At 50.5% G+C, this 20,273-nt stretch overlaps 1 protein-coding gene across 6 annotated transcripts in view; it reads left to right on the top strand.

Moving 5' to 3' along the window:
- Nucleotides 1-20,273, top strand: part of TUB (TUB bipartite transcription factor) — a 108,201-nt gene that overhangs the window by 41,739 nt on the left and 46,189 nt on the right. Inside the window, exon 1 of one of the 6 annotated variants that reach the window (XM_029060637.2) lies at nucleotides 15,576-15,643. The exons of 4 other annotated variants lie outside the window; for them this stretch is intronic. In XM_029060637.2, coding sequence (XP_028916470.1) covers nucleotides 15,606-15,643 — 38 coding nt within the window. In that variant the 5' untranslated portion in view covers nucleotides 15,576-15,605. Of the gene's footprint in view, nucleotides 1-15,575; nucleotides 15,644-20,273 lie in introns of those variants that run through there. One more of the 6 variants, XM_029060639.2, reaches the window with a different exon arrangement.

The following is a 20,273-nucleotide window of genomic DNA, read 5'->3' on the forward strand; positions in this document are numbered from 1 at the left end:
TGCTGGCCAGAAAGGAAAGATCAATCAATCAATCAGTGGTATTTATTGAGTACTTACTGTGTGCAGAGCACTATACTGGACACTTGGGAGAGAACAACATAATAGATGCAGATCACCAACGTGGCCTTCTTCACCATCAGTGGCATTTACTGAGCACTTGCTGTTTGCAGAGCACTGTATTAAGCGCTTGGGAGAGTACAGTACAACAGAGTTGGAAGACTCGTTCCCTCCCCACAATGAGCTTACAGTCTAGAGGGGCAGACAGTAATATAAATAAAGGAGTTAAGGATATGTATAAATAAGTTGACAGCAGGCCACTTGCTCTCTGTCCTCTCCACAGGTCATCCCCAGAAGTGGTAACCTTCACTAAGATGCATTTGTACACAGGGATGGGAGGGGGAATTACCTATAGTGACCAACGAGGTTCTGCAATGGGAAGCAGGTTAATGGAGAGAGGGAGAGGAGGGGCAGAAAGCTGGGAAGCAATGTGGTCTAGGGGAAAAAACACGGGTTGGTAGTCAGAGGACCTGGGTTCTAATGTCACTAATGTCACTTCACTTCTCTGTGCTTCAGTTCCCTCATCTGCAAAATGGGAATTCAATATCTGTGCTCTCTCCTATTTTGAATGTGAGCCCTGTGTGGAACCTGATTATCTCAGATCTACCCCAGCACTTAGTACAAGTGCTTCACATATATCACAGTTATTATTATTATTAAAGAATGAGAGGGAGATGGGGGAGACAGAGAAAAAAAAGAAAAAAGAATTTAGGGAGGGGAGAGAATGTGTGAGGGATAGAGAACACGATTTGATTCTTGGTCACTGACTAAGATAAGGCTATCCAGAGGGATTTATTGAGATTTTTAAAATGGGACTGCATGTATTGGCAGGGTTTGGGCTTCTGGGCTGGCTTTCAGTTTAATAAGCCTCTTGAGGAAACAGAAAGCTCAGCTCCCTGCGCTAAGGTCAAGGGTGTCAGCTGTGCTTCATCAAGCCAGGGCAAAAGGGAGCTGTGATGAAAATCAAATGGGATAAAGGTCCCAGGCAAAGCCAGATGCACTCTTGACTTGGGATACAATTGAATTTAGGCCTGTTTGACTTTAGGCTACTATGACCATGAAAGCCATTATTATTATTATTGTGTTTTTAAGTGCTCAGTGATAGACCTTTCCCCCAACCCCTTCGTCTGACATACTGACGTACCCTGGTCTTTTTCTCCCTGTAGATTGTCCATTTATGTTGACTGATCACGTCGCCTCTCTTAACCTCGATAGCTCGTGACCAGTACTGTAGGGGATTAGATGAGGTCATTCGTCTGTGTAAAGGGGATCCATCGTAGGCTTTCTCAAAAGCTACAAATTCAGCTCCTGTGTTTTCTCCGACCTGGGACCTGGGGTGTGAAATATGCATTTCTCCATTTTTAGATGGGGAAACTGAGGCCTCGAGAGGTTAAATGACTTGTCCAAGGTCACAGAACAAGTCACTTTGGAAAGACATCCCTTATGTTACATTTTCCTGCTCTTCCTCTTTGGGTGTGGATGACCTCTTAAGTCCATTTGTTCAACCTGAGATGCCAACTTTTCAAGTTGAGTTTAGAGGTGGAAAGGGGGTGGGGATTTTAAGGGAGAATGAGAATTGGAAAGGGGAAGATTTCAAAAGATAGTAGGCCTAGGTTGAAAGGGCCCCAGATACTGGCTTTCTGGTCTATTATCCCTTTGAAGGCTTCTCTCTCCCTGTTCTCATCCCCCATTGAAATCATGATTATGGTTTAAGCAATTTTTTATGGAATTTATTAAATGCTTATTGTGTTTCAAGCACTGTCCTAAGCACTGGGATACATACACTTCAGCCAGGTCAGGCACAGTTGATTCACTTCACTCCTCTAACACCAAGTGAAGTTTCACTTCACTGAAACTCCGTCTTATCTATCTCCCCGCTGACCCCTTGCCCATGTCCAGCCTCTGACCTGGAACTCCCTCCCACTTCATATCCAACATATGGTCACTCTCCCCACCCCAAAGCCTAATTAAAATCACGTCACCTCCAAGAGACCTTCCCTAAGTCCTCATTTTCCTATCCCTTCTCCTTTCTGCCTCACCCTTGCACTCTTTTTTCACCCCACCCTCAGATCCACAGCACTTAGGTGTATACTCCATAACTGATTTTAATGTCTGTCTCCCCCTCTAGACTATAATCTCCTTGTGGGCAGGGAACATGTTTACCAATTCTGTTACTTTGTACTTTCTCAAGCACTTAGTCCAGTGCTCTGCAGCCAGTAAGCACTCAATAAATACAGTTGATCACTGATTATCTGCAAGAATGGTCATACTCACCAACAAACCCAGATCGCACATAATCCTGAGAGCACCTACGCAATGAAACTTTAACTTTTTACAGTTTAGGTCTCCTGCAGTTGGACTCCTCCACTCTCTTTATTCAGACCTTATCAGAAAATCAATCAATCAGTGCTATTTACTGAGTACCTACTCTTCGCAGAGCACTCTACTAAGTTCTTGGGAGAATACAGTACAAAAGAGCTGACACGTTCCTTGGCCACAATGAGCGTACTGTCTAGGGGGCAGAAAGGCATTAATCTAAACAAATGATTTAGTATACATAAATGAAAGATGTGTCCATAAGTACTGTAGGGTACTTATCCAAATCGTCCAAATAATCCAAATGATGCACTGTTTGATTACTGAATCAGCCTCCTTGCTGACCTCCCTGCCTCCTGTCTCTCCCCACTTCAGTCCATACTTCACTCTGCTGCCCAGATCATTTTTCTACAAAAATGTTCAGTCCACATTTCCCCACTCAAGAACCTCCAGATCTTGCCCATCCACCTCCGCATCAAGCAAAAACTCCGTACTGTAGGCTTTAAAGCACTTACCTTGTCCCCTTGTACCTCACCTTACTGCTCTCTTACTACAACCCAGCCCGCACACATCACTCCTCTAATGCCAACCTACTCACTGTACCTTGATCTCATCTATCCTGCCGACATCCTGCTTCTGGCCTGGAACACGCTCCCTCTTCACATCCGACAGACAATTACTCTTTCCATCTCCAAAGCCTTACTTGAAGGTGCATCTCCTCCAAGAGGCCTTCCTTGACTAAGCCCTCCTTTCCTGTTCTCCCATTCCCTTCTGAGTGGCCTCATCTGCCCCCTTTTGTCACCCCATCTTCATCCCCACAGCACTTATGTTCATATCCGTAATTTATTCATTCCTATTAATGTTCGTCTTCCCTCTAGACTGTGAGTTCATTGTGCTCGGGGAATGTGTATGTTATATTGTTATACTGTACTCTCCCAAATGCTTGTACAGTGCACAACACACAGTAAGCACCCGATACATACGATTGATTGATTGTTTGCCTAAGTGCATCAGCCAGGAGTGCTCAGTGCAGACAGATACCATTTTGAACCTGCTTTTTCCATTCTCCCCTCTCTATCCAATTCAGTTTTGAAGCCCTGGGGCAGAAGTGGTATCGTGGTTATAAAATGGGCAGGGCTGTTGGGGTCAAAGGGATCGAATTAAACCTAAATGCATTAAGGCATTTGCAAGAAAGTTTTTCATTCTGGGCCTCAGAGCAGTTTCTTGTAAGCTCAGCTCGTAAATGGTGGCCCTATCCATCTCACTGACTCAGCTCGCCTGGTAAATGCAGAATGAGGCCCCTCAGAAAATGATTTCAATCTTCTGAAAAATGATAAGCCCACAGCCATATCCTCCAAATTTATCGTTGCTGTGGCTAGTCAGAACTCTTCAATTACTTTATTTTGAGCATTGAGGCTGTGGTTTTTTTTGCGACTGACTTTTGCTTAGCATCATATGCAGGGTGAGAGTCAGTGGACCTGCGTTCTAATCCTGGCTCTATTGCTTGCCTGCTTGGTGACCTTGGGCAAGTCACTTCACTTCTCTGTGCCTCAGTTTCGTCATTGGTAAAATGGGGATGAAATACCTGTTCTCCTTTCTACTTAGATGTGAGCCCCTTATGGGACAGAGATTGTGTCTGACCTAATTATCTTGGATCCCTGCCAACTCTGTTTGGAGAAAGAGGGTATGGGTGGCATATAACTGCAGAGTGGTTAGCTCTCCTGAAGACTATAAGCTCCTTTCATTCATTCATTCGGTCATTCAATTGTATTTACTAAGCGCTTACTGTGTGCAGAGCACTGTACTGAGCACTTGGGAAAGAACAATACAACAATAAACAGTGATAGTCCCTGCCCGCATTGAGCTCACAGTGTAGAGCCAGGGAGACAGATATGAAGCAGGGATCACATCTACCAACTCTACTGTACCGTACTCTCCCAAGCACTTAGTACAGTATTTTGCACATAGAAAGTGCTAAACAGAAACCACAATAATTCTAATATTATTATTCTTAGGAGGAGGAGAGGAGACTGTCTGAGACTACCACTCTCCCCACCTTCAAAGCCTTATTAAAATCACAACTCCACAGAGGCCTCCCCCCACCTCTACTCCTCTCCCTTCTGCGTCACCTATGCACTTATACCTTTTAAGCACTTGAGCTCACGCTCAGCTCCACAGCACTAATGTTGTGCTGAGATGTTATTGTTGTGTTACTACACTGTGTTGTGTAATGTTGTGTTATTATGAGAGCACTATTACTCTCATAATATCCTGTCTGATTATTGTGTCAGCCTCCTCTCTGATCTCCCTTCCTCCTGTCTCTCCCCACTCCAATCTATTTTTCATTCCGCTGCCCGGATGATCTTCCTACAGAAACGCTCTGGGCGTGCCACTCCCCTCCTCAAAACCCTCCAGTGGTTGCCTATCAACCTTCTCACGGAACAAAAACTCCTCACTCCTGGCTTCAAAGCTCTCCATCACCTTGCCCCCTCCTACCTCACCTCCCTTTTCTCTTTCTACTGCCCACTCCGTACACTCCGATCCTCTGCCGCTCACCTCCTCACTGTCCCCCGGTCATGCCTATCCCGCCGTCTACCCCTGGTCCACGTCCAACTGCTGTCCTGGAATGCCCTCCCACCTCACCTCTGCCAAACTAACTCTCTTGCCCTCTTCAAAGCCCTCCTGAGAGCTCACCTCCTCCAAGAGGCCTTCCCAGACTGAGCCCTCCCTTTCCCTCTATTCCCCCTCCCCGCCTCACCCTCTGCTCCTCCCCCTTCCTCTCCCCTCAACACTGTGCTCGTTTATATATATTATTTATTACCCTATTAATTTTGTTAATGAGGTGTACATCCCCTTGATTCTATTTATCTTGATGATGTCTTGTTTTTGCTGTCTCCCCCATTTAGGCTGTGAGCCTGTCACTGGGCATGGATTGTCTTTATCTGTTGCCAAATTGTGCATTCCAAGTGCTAGGTACAGTGCTCTGCACATAGTAAGTGCTCAATAAATACTATTGAATGAATGAATAATGTTTATATCCATAATTTATTTATTTATTTATATTAATGTCTGTCTCCTCCTCTAGACTGTAAACTCCTTGTGGGCAGAGACAGACAATAATTGTATTGTACTCTCCCAAATGCTTAGTACTGTGCTCTGCACAAGATAAGCACTCAATAAATGCCATTGATTGTTTGAGGACTCCTCCAGGCCATCCCTGGCTTTCCCAGGTTCGCTTTCTCTTCCGGCACTGCATCTCCCCACCTCCCACTCCTCTGAGCCAGAGATAGGGCTGCCACTGGGATGGAAAGTGGAGGGAGCAGGAGGAATGTCAGGTGTGGGATTCAGAAGCCTCCCCAGCTCCAGAGAGCAAAAACCCTTCAAGGGGCCCCTTGGTGCATCAGGTCAGGACAACAAGCTATGGTAATATCCCTCCTTTGACTTCAGAGTTCTTCTCTGGATCTATCGAGTCTCGGACTTATTACCAGAGGAAGGGTGGGAATGGGAATAGAGGTCACTGAAGGATTTCAACTCGGAGACACGCACGATCCTCCTAACTCCTCCCACTAACATCTCCGGTCTGGACCTGCTTGAGCAGTGTTTTGGCTCAGCTTTGGAATTGGATAATAATAATGTTATTATTATCCTAGAATCCTAGAATCCTAGAATCGAGTCGGTCTTCCAACATGGAAATAATGCAACATTATTAGGAAACAGCGTGGCTCAGCGGAAAGAGCCCGGGCTTTGGAGTCAGCGGTCATGGGTTTGAATCCCTGCTCGGCCACTTGTCAGCTGTGTGACTTTGGGCAAGTCACTTCACTTCTCGGTGCCTCAGTTACCTCATCTGTAAAATGGGGATGAAGACTGTGAGCCCCATGTGGGACAATCTGATTCCCCTGTGTCTACCCCAGTGCTTAGAACAGTGCTCGGCACATAGTAAGCGCTTAACAAATACCAACATTATTAATGTTAATAATGATGATGGTATTTGTTAAGTGCTTACTATGTGCCAGGCATTGTGCTAAGCACTGGGGTGGATACAAGCAAATCGGGTTGGACACAGTCCCTGACCCATGTGGGGCTCCGAGTCTCAATCCCCATTTTACAGATGAGGCAACTGAGGCACAGAGAAGGGAAATGTCTTGCCCAAGGACACAACAGACAAGTGGCAGAGGTAAAATTAGAACCCATGACCTTCTGACCCCTAGGCCCGGGCTGTATCCACTAGGCCATGCTGCTTTTCGTTGAATGCCTCCTGGGCCCTAGTTCTGGCCCACATCTGGACCTTGTGGCCCCGGTGTGGGGCCAGGAGAGCAAGTGAAATTTCACACTCCTTCCTTCACTACCACATCCCCAATCAAGCCTGCTGAAGACTGAGCTTACATCCTCAACTCCACCAGTGAAACCCTACCCTTATCAACACATTGAGGGGAAGACTCTGGCTGAATTTGTCTCCTTGGACAGGGCTTTTTCCAGGGATGATATTGAGAGAAAAAATGGAATCGGGAGGCCATAATATCTTTTCAGAGGATACTGTGGTATTTGTTAAGTGATCACTATATGCCAAACACTGTTCTAAAGAACTGGGGTAGATACAAGGTAATTAGGTTGGACATGGTGAGTCAGTGACCCACAGGGGGCTCACAGTGTCAATCCCCATTTTACAGATGAGGTAACTGAGGCTCAGAGAAGTTAAGTAATTTGCCAAAGGCCACACAGCAGACATGTGGCAGCCTAGGATTAGAACCCACATCCTCTGATTCCCAGCCCCATGCTCTTTCCACTAGGCCATGCCCCAGGGCAGATTAAAGGTCTACCAAGGAGCGATTGATCTGGGCCAGTCCTCTAGGTGACTAACCCTAACCCACCCCAGACATTCCATCCATTCTCATGGACATTCATTCATTCATTCAATCTTATTTATTGAGCGCTTACTGTGTGCAGAGCACTGTACTAAGCACTTGGAATGCACAATTCGGCAACAGATAGAGACAATCCCTGCCCGACAACGGGCTCACAGTCTAAAAGTTTCACCAGCATCTCCTGGGTCCAGACATCATTAAAAGCACCAGTAAGAGAATCCTAGAATCGAGTAGGTCTTCCAACATGGAAATAATGCAACATAACCTCACCAGAAAGGTCTCATGTAAGGAACACCAGGACACCCAAACGTCGGGTGTACGGTGAACTGAATAGAGTTGCTGAAAGACAAACTGAAGACACTTTCAAAGCCTTGCTGATATTTGCAGTTTGGAAGGGTACCAATTCCAGAGTTTCTATTTCAGTGTGTCCACAAGTGCACGCCCTCATGGATACTGTCAGCGTTCATGCAGCCATACATCTTTACATGATAATAATAATAATGTTGGTATTTGTTAAGCGCTTACTATGTGCCGAGCACTGTTCTAAGCGCTGGGGTAGATACAGGGTAATCAGGTTGTCCCACGTGAGGCTCACAGTTAATCCCCATTTTACAGATGAGGTAACTGAGGCACAGAGAAGTTAAGTGACTTGCCCACGGTCACACAGCTGACAAGTGGGAGAGCTGGGATTTGAACTCATGATCTCTGACTCCCAAGCCCGTGCTCTTTCCACTGAGCCACGCTGCTTCGCTATATGCATCTATACATCTATAGACCATACAGATCCAAATCCATAGATACTGTACTCAGACACAGATTCTGTGCCCCCCCACCCCACCCAGCTGCTGCCCGGAAATGCACCCACATACACCCACACTCACACCAACCAGCTCAAGGACACTTCCCACATCAGCGGTGGAGCCAGGAATAGAAGCAGAATTGCTCCTCAAATCCCTCTGCTCCTAGATGTTACTCCCTCAGGATGGGGAGTTAATGTCGTTTTAAACGATTAAATTACTTCTGGTCCCTTAGACCTCCCAACTTTAATTCATATTGCTCTGAGGTGTCAGGCAATTAAAAAAAGCTCTGAATCTAGCACTTTGAAGCAAAGGCTATTTCCACTCTTGGCAGTGGCTCTCACCACGCCCACCCCACCTCCTTATTCTTCAGAGACTGTTGTCTCTCTGCTGCTTTTCTGTTTAGGGCTGTTCTGAAGTCATCTAGTCCAGTCCCCTGACTCCAAGTAGGCTGGTTCCAAACCAGTCGTGCCTCTTTTGATTCGGGGAGACTCCCCCAGCTCCGGGAAAAGACTCCGATCTCTAGCACCCTTCCTGATGATCAGTCAATCAAGCAATAGTACTTATTTTTGCATTCATTTTGTGCAGAGCACTGTACTAAGTGCTTGAAAGAGTCCAGTAGAATTAGTAGGTGTGACCCCCCTGCCCTGCAGGAGCTTAGAGAAAGAGTGGGCTCTCATTCAGCGTGGCGCAGTGGAAAGAGCACGGGCTTTGGAGTCAGGGCTCATGAGTTCGAATCCCAGCTCTGCCACTTGTCAGCTGTGTGACTGTGGGCAAGTCACTTAACTTCTCTGTGCCTCAGTTCCCTCATCTGTAAAATGGGGAATAAGACTGTGAGCCCCACGTGGGACAGACAACCTGATTCCCCTGTGTTTACCCCAGCGCTTAGAACAGTGCTCTGCACATAGTAAGCGCTTAACAAATACCAACATTATTATTATTAAATCCTGGTTCCAGTTTCTAGAAGCTGGGCAGAAGACATTCATCCCGGATGTGCAGCTTGGTCTAGTGGATGTTGGAAGGGATTGTCTCTTTTTATTGCTGCATTGCACTTTGCAAGTGCTTAGTATAATCCTCTGCACACAGTAAGCGCTCAATAAATATGATTGAATGCATGAATGAATGAATCGAGCACAGTTCTGCGAGTCAGAAGGACCTGTGTTCTCATCTCGGCTCTGCCGCATGTCTGCTGTGTGACCTTGAGCAAGTCACTTTACTTCTCTGGGCCTCAGTTCCCTCACCTGTAAAATGGGGATTAAGACTGTGAGCCCCATGTGGGACAGGGATTGGGTCCAACCTGGTTAGCCTGTATCTACCCCAGTGCTTAGAACAGCGCTTGGCACGTATTAAGCACTTCACAAATACCACATTATTAGTATTAGTATTAAGTGGTAGAAGCTGTCTCTATCTGTTGCCGATTTGTACATTCCAAGTGCTTAGTACAGTGCTCTACACATAGTAAACGCTCAATAAATACTATTGAATGAATAGAGGCTAATTCTTAGTCCCCACGCAGAAGGTAGAGAACTAGGAATTCTGCGAGCGTGGCTACAGTGGGGTGGGGGTGAGGGGGTCCCAGGAGCCGGGAAGCCCTTAGGGGCTCCCTGACATGGAGGAGGAAGGAGCTGAGCTCGTCCCCTGGGAGCCCTGCTCCCTGACCTGCTGGTTACTGGGGGAAAAGGAGCCCATGCTGCACTGGCAGTTGGCAGGGAAGATCCGTGCCTCGCAGCTCTGCCCACCACCTTGGGAGCTGGGAATGTGCCTTACTCTGTTAGAAAATGCTGCTCGCTGCATTTTTCTTTGTTATCTCCAAAGTTCCTGCTGGGGGAAGGGCTTAGGAGGAATGGGGAGGGGAGACCATGGGAGTCTGAGGGTGGAGGATGGATGGAGGTTGGGGGGTGTAGATTGGAGGACCCGGGGCCCTGTCAGGCAGCCCTTATCTGGGGGGGGTGGTCATTACCCCCATGAGAGGTGCTAAAGGGCCAATAATAACAATAAAAATAATTTTGGTATTTGATATGCGCTTACTATGTGCTAGGCACTGTAACAGTGACCCCTGTCCACCCAGGGCCCAGTCTCACCAATCAATAGTATTTATAAGCACTTAGTCTGTGCAGAGCACTATACTGAGTGCTTGGGAGAATGGATTTGGGGTCAACACCTCAAAGGTCCCCAGCCTTCCCGCCTGCTCTGCCCTGCCCTGCACTGCCCTCCGAGGAGGGGGCAGGAAGGGGACTGATGGTGGGTGGGAGGAAGGGAAGCCCAGGCAGGGAGCCGTTGGCATCCGTTCCCTTGCTGCTGCTGCCTGCTGAATTCATCTGTGCCCTGGGAAGGAACAGTCTGGGCACTGTCACCTTCTGTCCTTCTGGGGATGGAAGGTGTTCCTGGGGTCCCTGACTCCAGGCCAGATCCTGGGACCTTGGGGACCGAGCCACGGGAAGGAGTGGGGTTGGGAAGTTGGATTAGTACTGGGTCAGTCAGTTGTGGTTATTGAGCTCTTACTATGTGCAGAACATTCATTCATTCAATAGTATTTATTGAACACTTACTATGTGCAGAGTACTGTACTAAGCGCTTGGAATGTACAAATCGGTAACAGATAGAGACAGTCCCTGCCCTTTGATGGGCTTACGGTCTAATCGGGGGAGACGGACAGACAAGAACAATAGCGATAAATAGAATCTAGGGGATGAACATATTAAAAACAATAGCAAATAAATAGAATTAAGGCAATGTACATTTCATTAACAAAATAAATAGGGTAATGAAAATATATACAGTTGAGCGGACGAGTACGGTGCTGAGGGGATGGGAAGGGAGAGGGGGAGGAGCAGAGGGAGATGGGGGGAAAAGAGGGTTTAGCTGCAGAGAGGTGAAGGGGGGCGGTAGAGGGAGTAGAGGGAGAAGGGGAGCTCAGTCTGGGAAGGCCTCTTGGAGGAGGTGAGCTGTAAGTAGGGTTTTGAAGAGGGGAAGAGAATGAGTTTGGCGGAGGTGAGGAGGGAGAGCGTTCCGGGACCGCGGGAGGACGCGGCCCAGGAGTCGACAGCGGGATGGGCGAGAACGGGGGACGGTGAGGAGGTAGGCGGCGGAGGAGCGGAGTGTGCGGGGTGGGCAGTGGAAAGAGAGAAGGGAGGAGAGGTAGGAGAGGGCAAGGTGATGGAGAGCCTTGAAGCCTAGATTTTGTTTTGCGTGAAGGTTGATAGGCAACCACTGGAGGTTTTTAAGAAGGGGAGTGACATGCCCAGAGCCTTTTTGCAGGAAGATGAGCCGGGCAGCAGAGTGAAGAATAGACTGGAGTGGGGAGAGACAGGAGGAAGGAAGATCAGAGAGCAGGCTGACACAGTAATCTAGCCGGGATATTACAAGAGCCCGTAACAGTAAGATAGCCGTTTGGGTGGAGAGGAAAGGGCAGATCTTGGCTACATTATAGAGGTGAGACCGGCAGGTTTCGGTGACAGATCGGATGTGTGGGGTGAACGAGAGAGCCGAGTCAAAGATGACACCGAGGTTGTGGGCCTGAGAGATGGGAAGGATGGTGGTACCGTCCACGGTGATAGGGAAGTCAGGGAGAGGACAGGACTTGGGAGGGAAGATGAGGAGCTCAGTTCTTGGTAGAGCCTAGAAGAACAATTAACAGGCACATTCATTCATTCAGTCACATTTACTGAGCACTTACTGTGTGCAGCACACTGTACTAAGTACTTGGGAGAGTACAATATAATAATAAAGAGACACATTCCCTGCCCACAATGAACTTATAGTCTAGAGGGGGAGACAGATGTTATTCTATCTCAAGGTCTTGCTGACTGGGTCAGTAGCTGCCACCCAGTAGGTCTGGGCAAAGGGAAGGAGGAATCGGGGCTGGCGCAGGGCCCTGTGCCCTGGTCTTGCTCTGCCCATCTCAAAGGGAGCAAGTGGCCCTGAGGACCCTGACACCCAGAGAAAGACAAGGGAGGCAGTGTTGCCTAGTGGACAGAGCATGGGTCTGGGCACCACACGACCGGGGTTCTAATCCTGGCTCTCTGCCACCTGTCTGCTGTGTAGACCTTGAGCAAGCCACTCAACTTCCTTATGCCTTAGTTACCTCATCTGTGAAATGAGGATTAAAACTGTGAACCCCATGTGGGACAGGGACTGTTTTCCAACCTGATTAGCCTGTATCTACCCCAGGACTTAATACAGTGTCTGGCACACACTAAGCATTTAGCAAATGCCATTTTTTTAAAAAAAAAAAAGAGTAGGAGAAAGAGAAGGAGAAGAGAGAAGTGGGAGTTGAGAAAGAAGAAAAGACAGGAGGAGAAGAAAAGATGGAGGAGGAAAAGGACAAAGAAAAAGATAAGGCACAGAGGCTAAAGGGGAAGAGGAGGAGAAGGGAAGGGGGAGAAGGAGTGAAAAGGAAAGAGAAAAGGAGGGAAGGAAATGGGGACGTAGCCCCAAGGAACCTCATTCATTCATTCATTCAATCGTATTTATTGAGAAGCAGCGTGGCTCAGTGGAAAGAGCACGGGCTTTGGAGTCAGAGTTCATGGGTTTGAATCCCGGCTCGGCCACTTGTCAGCTGTGTGATTTTGGGCAAGTCACTTATCTTCTCTGTTCCTCAGTTACCTCATCTGTAAAATGGGGATTAATACTGTGAGCCCCACATGGGACAACCTGATTCCCCTGTGTCTACCCCAGCACTTAGAACAGTGCTCGGCACATAGTAAGCGCTTAACAAATAGCAACATTATTATTATTTATTAAGCTCCTACTGTGTGCAGAGCACTCAGCCAGACCGATCCCCACAGGGCCCATAACTATCCCCTTTGCTCCTCTGAGCTGAGAGCCTATTCCCCCACCCCGGATACTGCGAAGGGGTGGTTTTAAGGCCCACTTTGCAGTTTGGGGAAACTGAGGCCCGGGGGCATCGGGAAGGGTATTTGAAGGAGTGGGGATTTCCCCTCCCCCGGTCCCTCGGTGCGGGGTTCAGGGGCTCCTTCCTCCTCGCCATCCCCACCGGCTCGGGCCCCAGTAGGCCCCGGGGAGGGAGAGTAGTCTCGCCCCCAGCCCCAAGATCCCCGCCCCCCAACCTCAACCCCTCGGGCCCATTGGGCCAGCAGTTTTTTAGGAGACCCTCCCCACGGAGAGGAACTCTGAAGGGGCCTCGGGCTAGGGCCCCGCAGGTCGGGGCGAGGAAAGAGGGAGAGAAGACGGGAGGGCTAGCCATTCCTTAGCCGCATTCCTTAGCCGTTACTCCCAGCAGGCCACATAATAATAATAATAATGTTGGTATTTGTTAAGCGCATACTATGTGCAGAGCACTGTTCTAAGCGCCGGTGTAGATACAGTGTAATCAGGTTGTCTCACGTGAGGCTTACAATCTTGCCCAAAGTCACCCAGCTGATAAGTGGCGGAGTCAGAATTAGAACTCATGACCTCTGACTCCCAAGCCCAGGCTCTTTCCAGTGAACCACGCTGATTAGAACCCATGACTTCTGACTCCTAAACCCGTGCTCTTTCTACTAAGCCACGCTGCTTCTCTATATATGGGGTGCAGGGGAGGGGATGGGCGGCTGGGGGGCCAAAGGGAGCGGGGGCACTTGGGTCCCTGGAGGGGATGGGGGTGGGGCGGGGGTACGATCGGGGAGGGGTCCCTTCTAGACTGCGAGCCCATTGTTGGGAAGGGATTGTCTCTGTGGCCTATTGTACTTTCCAAGCGCTTAGTACAGTGCTCTGGACACAGTAAGCATTCAGTAAATATGAATGAATAATTTTATTTATCGGTATTGTCGCTATCGATGCCTGTTTACTTGTTTTGATGCCTGTCTCCCCCCTTCTAGACTGTGAGCCTGGGGTGGACAGGGAGTGTCTTTGTTGCTGAATTGTACTTTCCAAGCGCTCAGTACAGTGCTCTGCACACAGTAGGCGCTCAATAGAGAAGCAGAGTGGCTTAGTGGAAAGAGCCCGGGCCTGGAAGTCAGAGGTCGTGAGTTCTAATCCCGCCTCCGCCACTTGTCAGCTGTGACTTGGGGCAAGTCACTTCACTTCTCTGTGCCCCAGTGACCTCATCTGCAAAATGGGGATGAAGACTGTGAGCCCCACCTGGGACAACCTGCTCACCTTGTATCTATCCCAGCGCTTAGAGCAGTGCTTGGCACATAGTAATCGCTTAACAAATGCCATCGTCATTATTATTAAATGCGATCGATTGAATGAATGAATGAAGAATTATATTCATTGATATTGATGCTCCGGATGCCTGTGTACTCGTTTTGCGGTCTTCCCCCTTCTAGACTGTCAGCCCGATGTGGGCAGGGATTGTCTCTCTTTGTTGCTGAATTGTGCTTTCCGAGCGCTTAGTACAGTGCTCTGCACACAGGAAGCGCTCAACAAAGACGACGGAATGAATGAATAAGTGAGTGAAGGAAGGCGGGAGTTGGGGATTGGATGGGGCTGCGCTAGGAGACTCCAGAGCCCCGGGCCCGCCCCCTGCCCCTGTCCCCTGCCCCTGTCCTCTCCCCCGCCCCTGTCCTCTCTCCCTGTCCCTGCCCCATTCTCCTGTCCCCTGCCCCACCCCCCTGTTTCTGTCCCCTGCCCCATCCCCCTGCCCATCCCCCGTCCCTGTCCACAGCCCCCTGTCCCCTGCCCCATCCTCCTGACCCTGCCCCCTCCCCCGTCCCTGCCTCATCCCCTTGTCACTGTCCCCTGCCCCATCCCCGTCACTGTCCCCTGCCCCACCCTCCTGTCCCTGCCCCCTCCCCCCATCCGCTTGTCCCTGTCCATAGCCCCCTGTTCCTTTCTTCATCCCCCGTCCCTGTCCCTTCCCCCTGCCCCAGCCCCCTGCCCTGTCCACAGCCCCCTGCCCCATCCCCCTGTCCCTTCCACAGCCCCCTGTCCCCTGCCTCCTCCCCCTGCCTCCCCCCCGTCTCTCCCCCCGTCCCTGCCCCATGCCCCCTGCCCCCTCCCCTCTCCTCCTGCCCCTCCCCCTCCCTGTCCTAGTGGGGGGCAGCGGCACGGGGGGCGGCGCGGAGGAGGAGGAGAAGGAGGAGGAGGAGGACGAAGTGGGAGGAGGAGGAGAAGGAAGAAGGGGCCGCTGCTACAGCCGCCGCCGCCAGGCTGCCAGGCTGTCAGGCCGGGCGAGCTCCGGAGGGCTGCATCCCGGGGGCCGAGGGGCCGGGGGGCCGGGGGTCCCGGGTCCCGCCGCCGCCCCGGGGGTCTGAGCGGCCCGAGAGGGTGGCGCACTCATTTACCGCCACCAACGGCCACCACCCTACGGAGACCCCTCCCTCCTCCATCCCCTCCCCCTCCATCCCTTCTCCCCTTCCGTCCCCCCTCCCCTTCCCTCGGTGCGGCCGGAGCCGGGGGAGCCGGCCAGCTCAGGGGCTCCCCGGACCCCCGGACCCCCGGCCTGCCAGCCCCCAGCGCCCCGGCCCCCTGCCCCTTCCCCTCCCGTGTCCCTCCCGTGTCCCTCCCGTGTCCCGCCCGAGGATGCAGCCCGGCCCGCGCCGGGAGCTGAGCAGGGCATCCGAGCCGGCCCCCATCCTGACCCCCGACCCCCGACCCCAGCCCCCTGTCCCCTCGGCGCCGGGGAGACATGACTTCCAAGCACCACTCCGACTGGATCCCCTACAGGTACCGGACGCCGGGGACGGGGGTCGGGGGTCGGGGGTCAGCGGGCGGGGGTCGGACCGATCCTGCCGGGCCCCGGAGTTCCCCAAACTTTCCCTAGGCCGGGGGAGCGGGGTCGGCCGGGCCGAGACACCCCGTCCCATCTGGGGGCAGAAAGAACCCAGGCGGAGGTTGGGGGACGAGGTGGGGGGGGAGAGGTGGGGGAGGAGAGGCCGGGGGGGCGGGGGGAGAATCACCCCAGGAAGAGAGAGAACAGAGACCTCGGGTGGAGAGGGAGAGACAGATAGGGGAGATATGCCGGCCAAAGAGCCGGGGGAGAGAGAGACCCTGGAAAGAGAGAGGAAGAGAGAAAGGGCAGAAAAACCCTGATCAAAGAGGAAGAGAGAAGAGAGAACCCCAGGTGGGGAAGGGAGAGAAAGAGGAGAGACCCAGGGCAGAGAAAAGGAGAGAGAGGTGAGAGACCTGGGCAGAGAGAGGGGTGAGACCCCGGGTAGAGAAAAGGGGGAGAGACCCCGGACCAGAGGAAGAAGGACAGAGAAAGAGAGAGAGCAGATAATACTGGGGAGAAAGGGGAGGAGAAGAGACAGGACTAGGTGGAGAAGAGAGAGAAAGAGAGGAGAAACTCAAGTGGAAAAGGTTGAGGAGGAGGAGGAGAGCCCTTGGGCTGGGGGAGCAGAAGGGAGAAGAACCCCGAGGAGGTGGAGAGAGGTGTGGGGAAGGCATTCCCCTTCAGCAGGGGAGATGCTATTGAATCAGCCAACTCTGGGCTTTGGGTCAGCACTGGTGAGAAAGAGCATCGGGGAAGAGGAAGGGACCTCCTGCGCTCTGGACCCTGAACCTCAAGAAAGTTTGGGGCTGGAACAGGACGAGGAATAAGAGGGAAGGCACATATTCCCATGCACTCTCACTTGCATGCTCTCTCTCTCTCTCTCTCTTTCTCTCTCTCTCTCTCTCACACACACACACACACACACGCACACACTACACGCACACATCACACAAACACAGACCCATTCTCTGACTCACACACACATAAACCCACAAATACATGAAACCCAGTCTTTGTTTTAAACAGTACTTGTTAAGCACTTACTATGTGCCAAGCGCCATAATAAGCCCTGAGGGAGATAGAGGATAGAGTGGACACAGTCCCCGATCCACAAAGGTACTGTAGTCTGAATAGCAGAGAATAGGTTTTAGTTCCCAATTTACAGATGAAATAACTGCAGCATAGAGAAGTTAAGTGATTTTCCCAAGGTCATGCAGCAGACAAAGTGGCAGAGCTGACATTAGAACCTAGGTCCTCAGACTCCCCGACCCGGGCTCTTACCACTAGGCTGCCTTGGCCTTGTTCTCCAATCCAAATACATACTGGCTTTCTCTTTAACCCCCAGGCTTCCATGCTCTCTCATTCACTCAAGCACTTAGTACAGTGGTTTGCACACAGCAAGCTCTCAATAAATACAATTAAATACGATTGAACCAAAGACACACACACACACTCACACATGATTGGAGAAAGGCGTGTTTGACATGACCCCCTTTAGAAAGCTCAGAACAGAATCCGGACTCTGTCGTCCCTTGACTGTGGAGCCAAACTAGGCCAAGAGGAGAGGGGGCCACAACCAGCCAAGGACAACCCACCCACCCCACCACCACCACACACACACCCCATCCACCCTCTGCATGCTGCCATGGAGAAGAGCCAGATTGCCATGGCAGCACTTGCTCTGCTGCCTCCCATTGGCTCCTTGGTTGCCATAGACTACCGAGTCTGTCTCCCCAGCCTCTCCCAAAGAAGCATGTACGTCAAAAGGACCCTGGGCAGTGAGGGGGCCTCACTTTGCCCAGGCAGCTGTGTGGGAAGGCTGGTTTCTGAGAGGCCCAGCCCAAATGTCTCTCCGACCCCAACACAAACACAGTGGTTCAGTCTGTCTCACGCTTACGTCCACCCTGCTGCATGTACGTGGCTCCTGCCTGTGTGGGCCTTCCTCCGTTTCAGTTATCCCAGTAGGAACCTCGGTGGTTCCTCTGACTGTAGGCTGTTTCACTACCATGCACTATTTTCCTCATTAAAGTTCCCACGTGGTACAGATTCAGCCTGAGGCGGACATTCCGAAGCTGAGGCACATTTAGCAATTGTGGGTAGAATTCTTTGTGCAGAAGTAGACTCTCCCTCATGTAGTTCATCCCTTGCAGATAGGCCTGGCCTTGACTTGGAGGCATCCTGTCAGTCACCCCCAGTTTCTAGACTCTCCCCCTCTTCCCAATCAGAAACTGAATCAAAAGGTAAATGCATCTCACCATCTTAGGTCACACTTGCCTCAGTTTTTTTTTCAGTGTGAGAGAAAGTGTGTGAGAGTGTGTGTGTATGCGTATGTGTGTGTTAAGAGAGAGCGAGAGAGAGAGCAAGGAAGGGAGGTGGTGGATTTTGGAGTTGTAGAAGCGGAAAGAAATGTCTTTGGTGCCAGGTGAATTAAAAATGTTTTCCATTTCAAAGCTTCCATTTTCAGTAAAAGAACCAGGGAGTGTTGCTCATGAGGGTCTCTCCATTCATTTAATCATATTTATTGAGCATTTACTGTGTGCAGAGCACTGTACTAAACACTTGGGAGAGTACAGTATAACAATAAACAGACACATTCCCTGCCCACAACGAACTTACAGTCTAGAGGAGGAGACAGAAATGAATAGAAATAAATGACAGATATGTACATAAGTGCTGTGGGACTGGGGGAAGGGGGAATAAATAAAGGGGGCAATTCAGGGTGATGCAGAAGGGAGTGGGAGAAGAGGAAAGGAGAGCTAAGTCAGGGAAGGCATCTTGGAGGAGATGTGCCTTCAATAAAGCTTTGAACCGGGGGGGACAGTAATTGTCTGTCAGATATGAGGAGGTAAGACTTTCCAGGCCAGAGGCAGGACGTGGGCAAGGGAAAAGTGGCAAGATCGATGAGATTGAGGTTCACTGAGAAAGTTGGCATTAGAGGAGCAAAGTGGGCGGGCTAGGGAGTAGTAGGAGAGTAGTGAAGTGAGGTAGGAAGGGGCAAGGTGCTTTCAAGGGCTTTGAAGCCAATGGTGACAAAAACAATGGAGTTTTTGTTTGGTGTGGAGGTAGGGGTTCCTGGAGACCCATCGGCTTTCAAACTTCGTTGCTTTGGGATGCTGAAGGCTCCATTCATGGATGGCACGGATGCAGAACAGGAAGTGGAATTCTCTTTTCTGCGGGCCAGGGAAGTCGACAAAGAGGGCCAACCTTGGGAAGGAAGGAACAGGTCTCCTCACCGAGGGAGAGACATTAATAATAATAGTAATAATAATGATGGTATTTGTTAGGTGCATACTACGTGGCAGGCACTGTTCTAAGCACTGGGGTAGATACAAAGTAATCACGTTGGACACAGTCCCTGTCCCACATTGAGCTCACAGTCTTAATCCCCATTTTACAGATGAGGTAACTGAGGCACAGAGAAGTGAAGTGGCTTGCTCAAGGTCACACAGCAGACAAGTGGCAGACCTGGGAATAGAACCCATGACCTTCTGACCCCCAGACCCTGCTCTTTTCATTACGCCATGCAGCTTCTCAATGCTAATAGAAAATAGGGTGGGTGTCTCCTCCCTGTGGAAAGCAATGGAAATCAGGCAGAAGCAGTGTGGGGAGCAGACACTTTTTATGGGGAAATGGATCCTGACCCATGAGCAGAAGCCCTTGGGGTGGAATAAGGAATCAAACGGAAAAATGCCCAGGGATAGTCTTGTTGCCCTACAGCATGCTGGGAACGAGATGTCCCCCTTGTTACTTGGCGTTGCTGTTCGGGAGAGCCACGTAGGATGTTTCAGCAGAAGCATGTAGGTTGGGGGTGAGTGCTTAATAGGCAGCCACCTGCTTCATTCTGAAAAGAAACTAGATGGCGGGAGTTCTAGAGTCTTTGGTGGCTTCTCCGTGGCTGGTCCAAGAGGTGGTTTCCTGTGGTCTCTCGTGGGCTTAAGGTGGAGCAAGACAAGAGGAAGGCCAAAGGAATTTGCTTCTTTAAAGTTTAGAGTTTAAAATGTGGTTTGAGAATCTGATCTGCTTATCTCTCATCTGCCCCAACACTTGGCAAATAACAGATGATAATAATAATAGTAAAAAAAATCTATTTTCTAGGGGTTTTGTCTTGCCCCTCTTGATAGTGAGCTCCTCCAGGGGAGGAATTGGTTCCTACACATTGTAGGTCTTTCCCAGGACTTGTGCTGTGCTCTGCCTACAGTCAGCACATTAATGACCACATGAAAGGGGATAACAATGGAATCGAGACACCTGAAGTAGAATCGTGCACATTGTGATAGATCTAATAGGCTTCCACTGGTCAATATTTTCCACTGCCCCATCCACTCCTCCCTCACCCTCAGAGGAGGTTCAGTCCTCAGCCTCTGCAGAGTGAGATGTTTTCCGGTCCATTAAAGTTGGGGTTGATGAGATCCAGACTCCAGATTGGTTGCCAAGAGTGGATGCAGGCAGCTGACCCTGGCATGAGCTGCTCACAGTGACCCACAGTGAGATAGTGGTCGGCTGGGCCAGGAGGTGGCAGGGGCAGAGGGACCGGGGTTATTGGGTATGGCCCGGCTTGACTGTCTGGGGGTGGGGGGCAAGGGG

The sequence above is a fragment of the Ornithorhynchus anatinus genome, chromosome 3 (genome assembly GCF_004115215.2).
Source record: "Ornithorhynchus anatinus isolate Pmale09 chromosome 3, mOrnAna1.pri.v4, whole genome shotgun sequence".
Lineage (NCBI taxonomy): Eukaryota > Metazoa > Chordata > Mammalia > Monotremata > Ornithorhynchidae > Ornithorhynchus > Ornithorhynchus anatinus.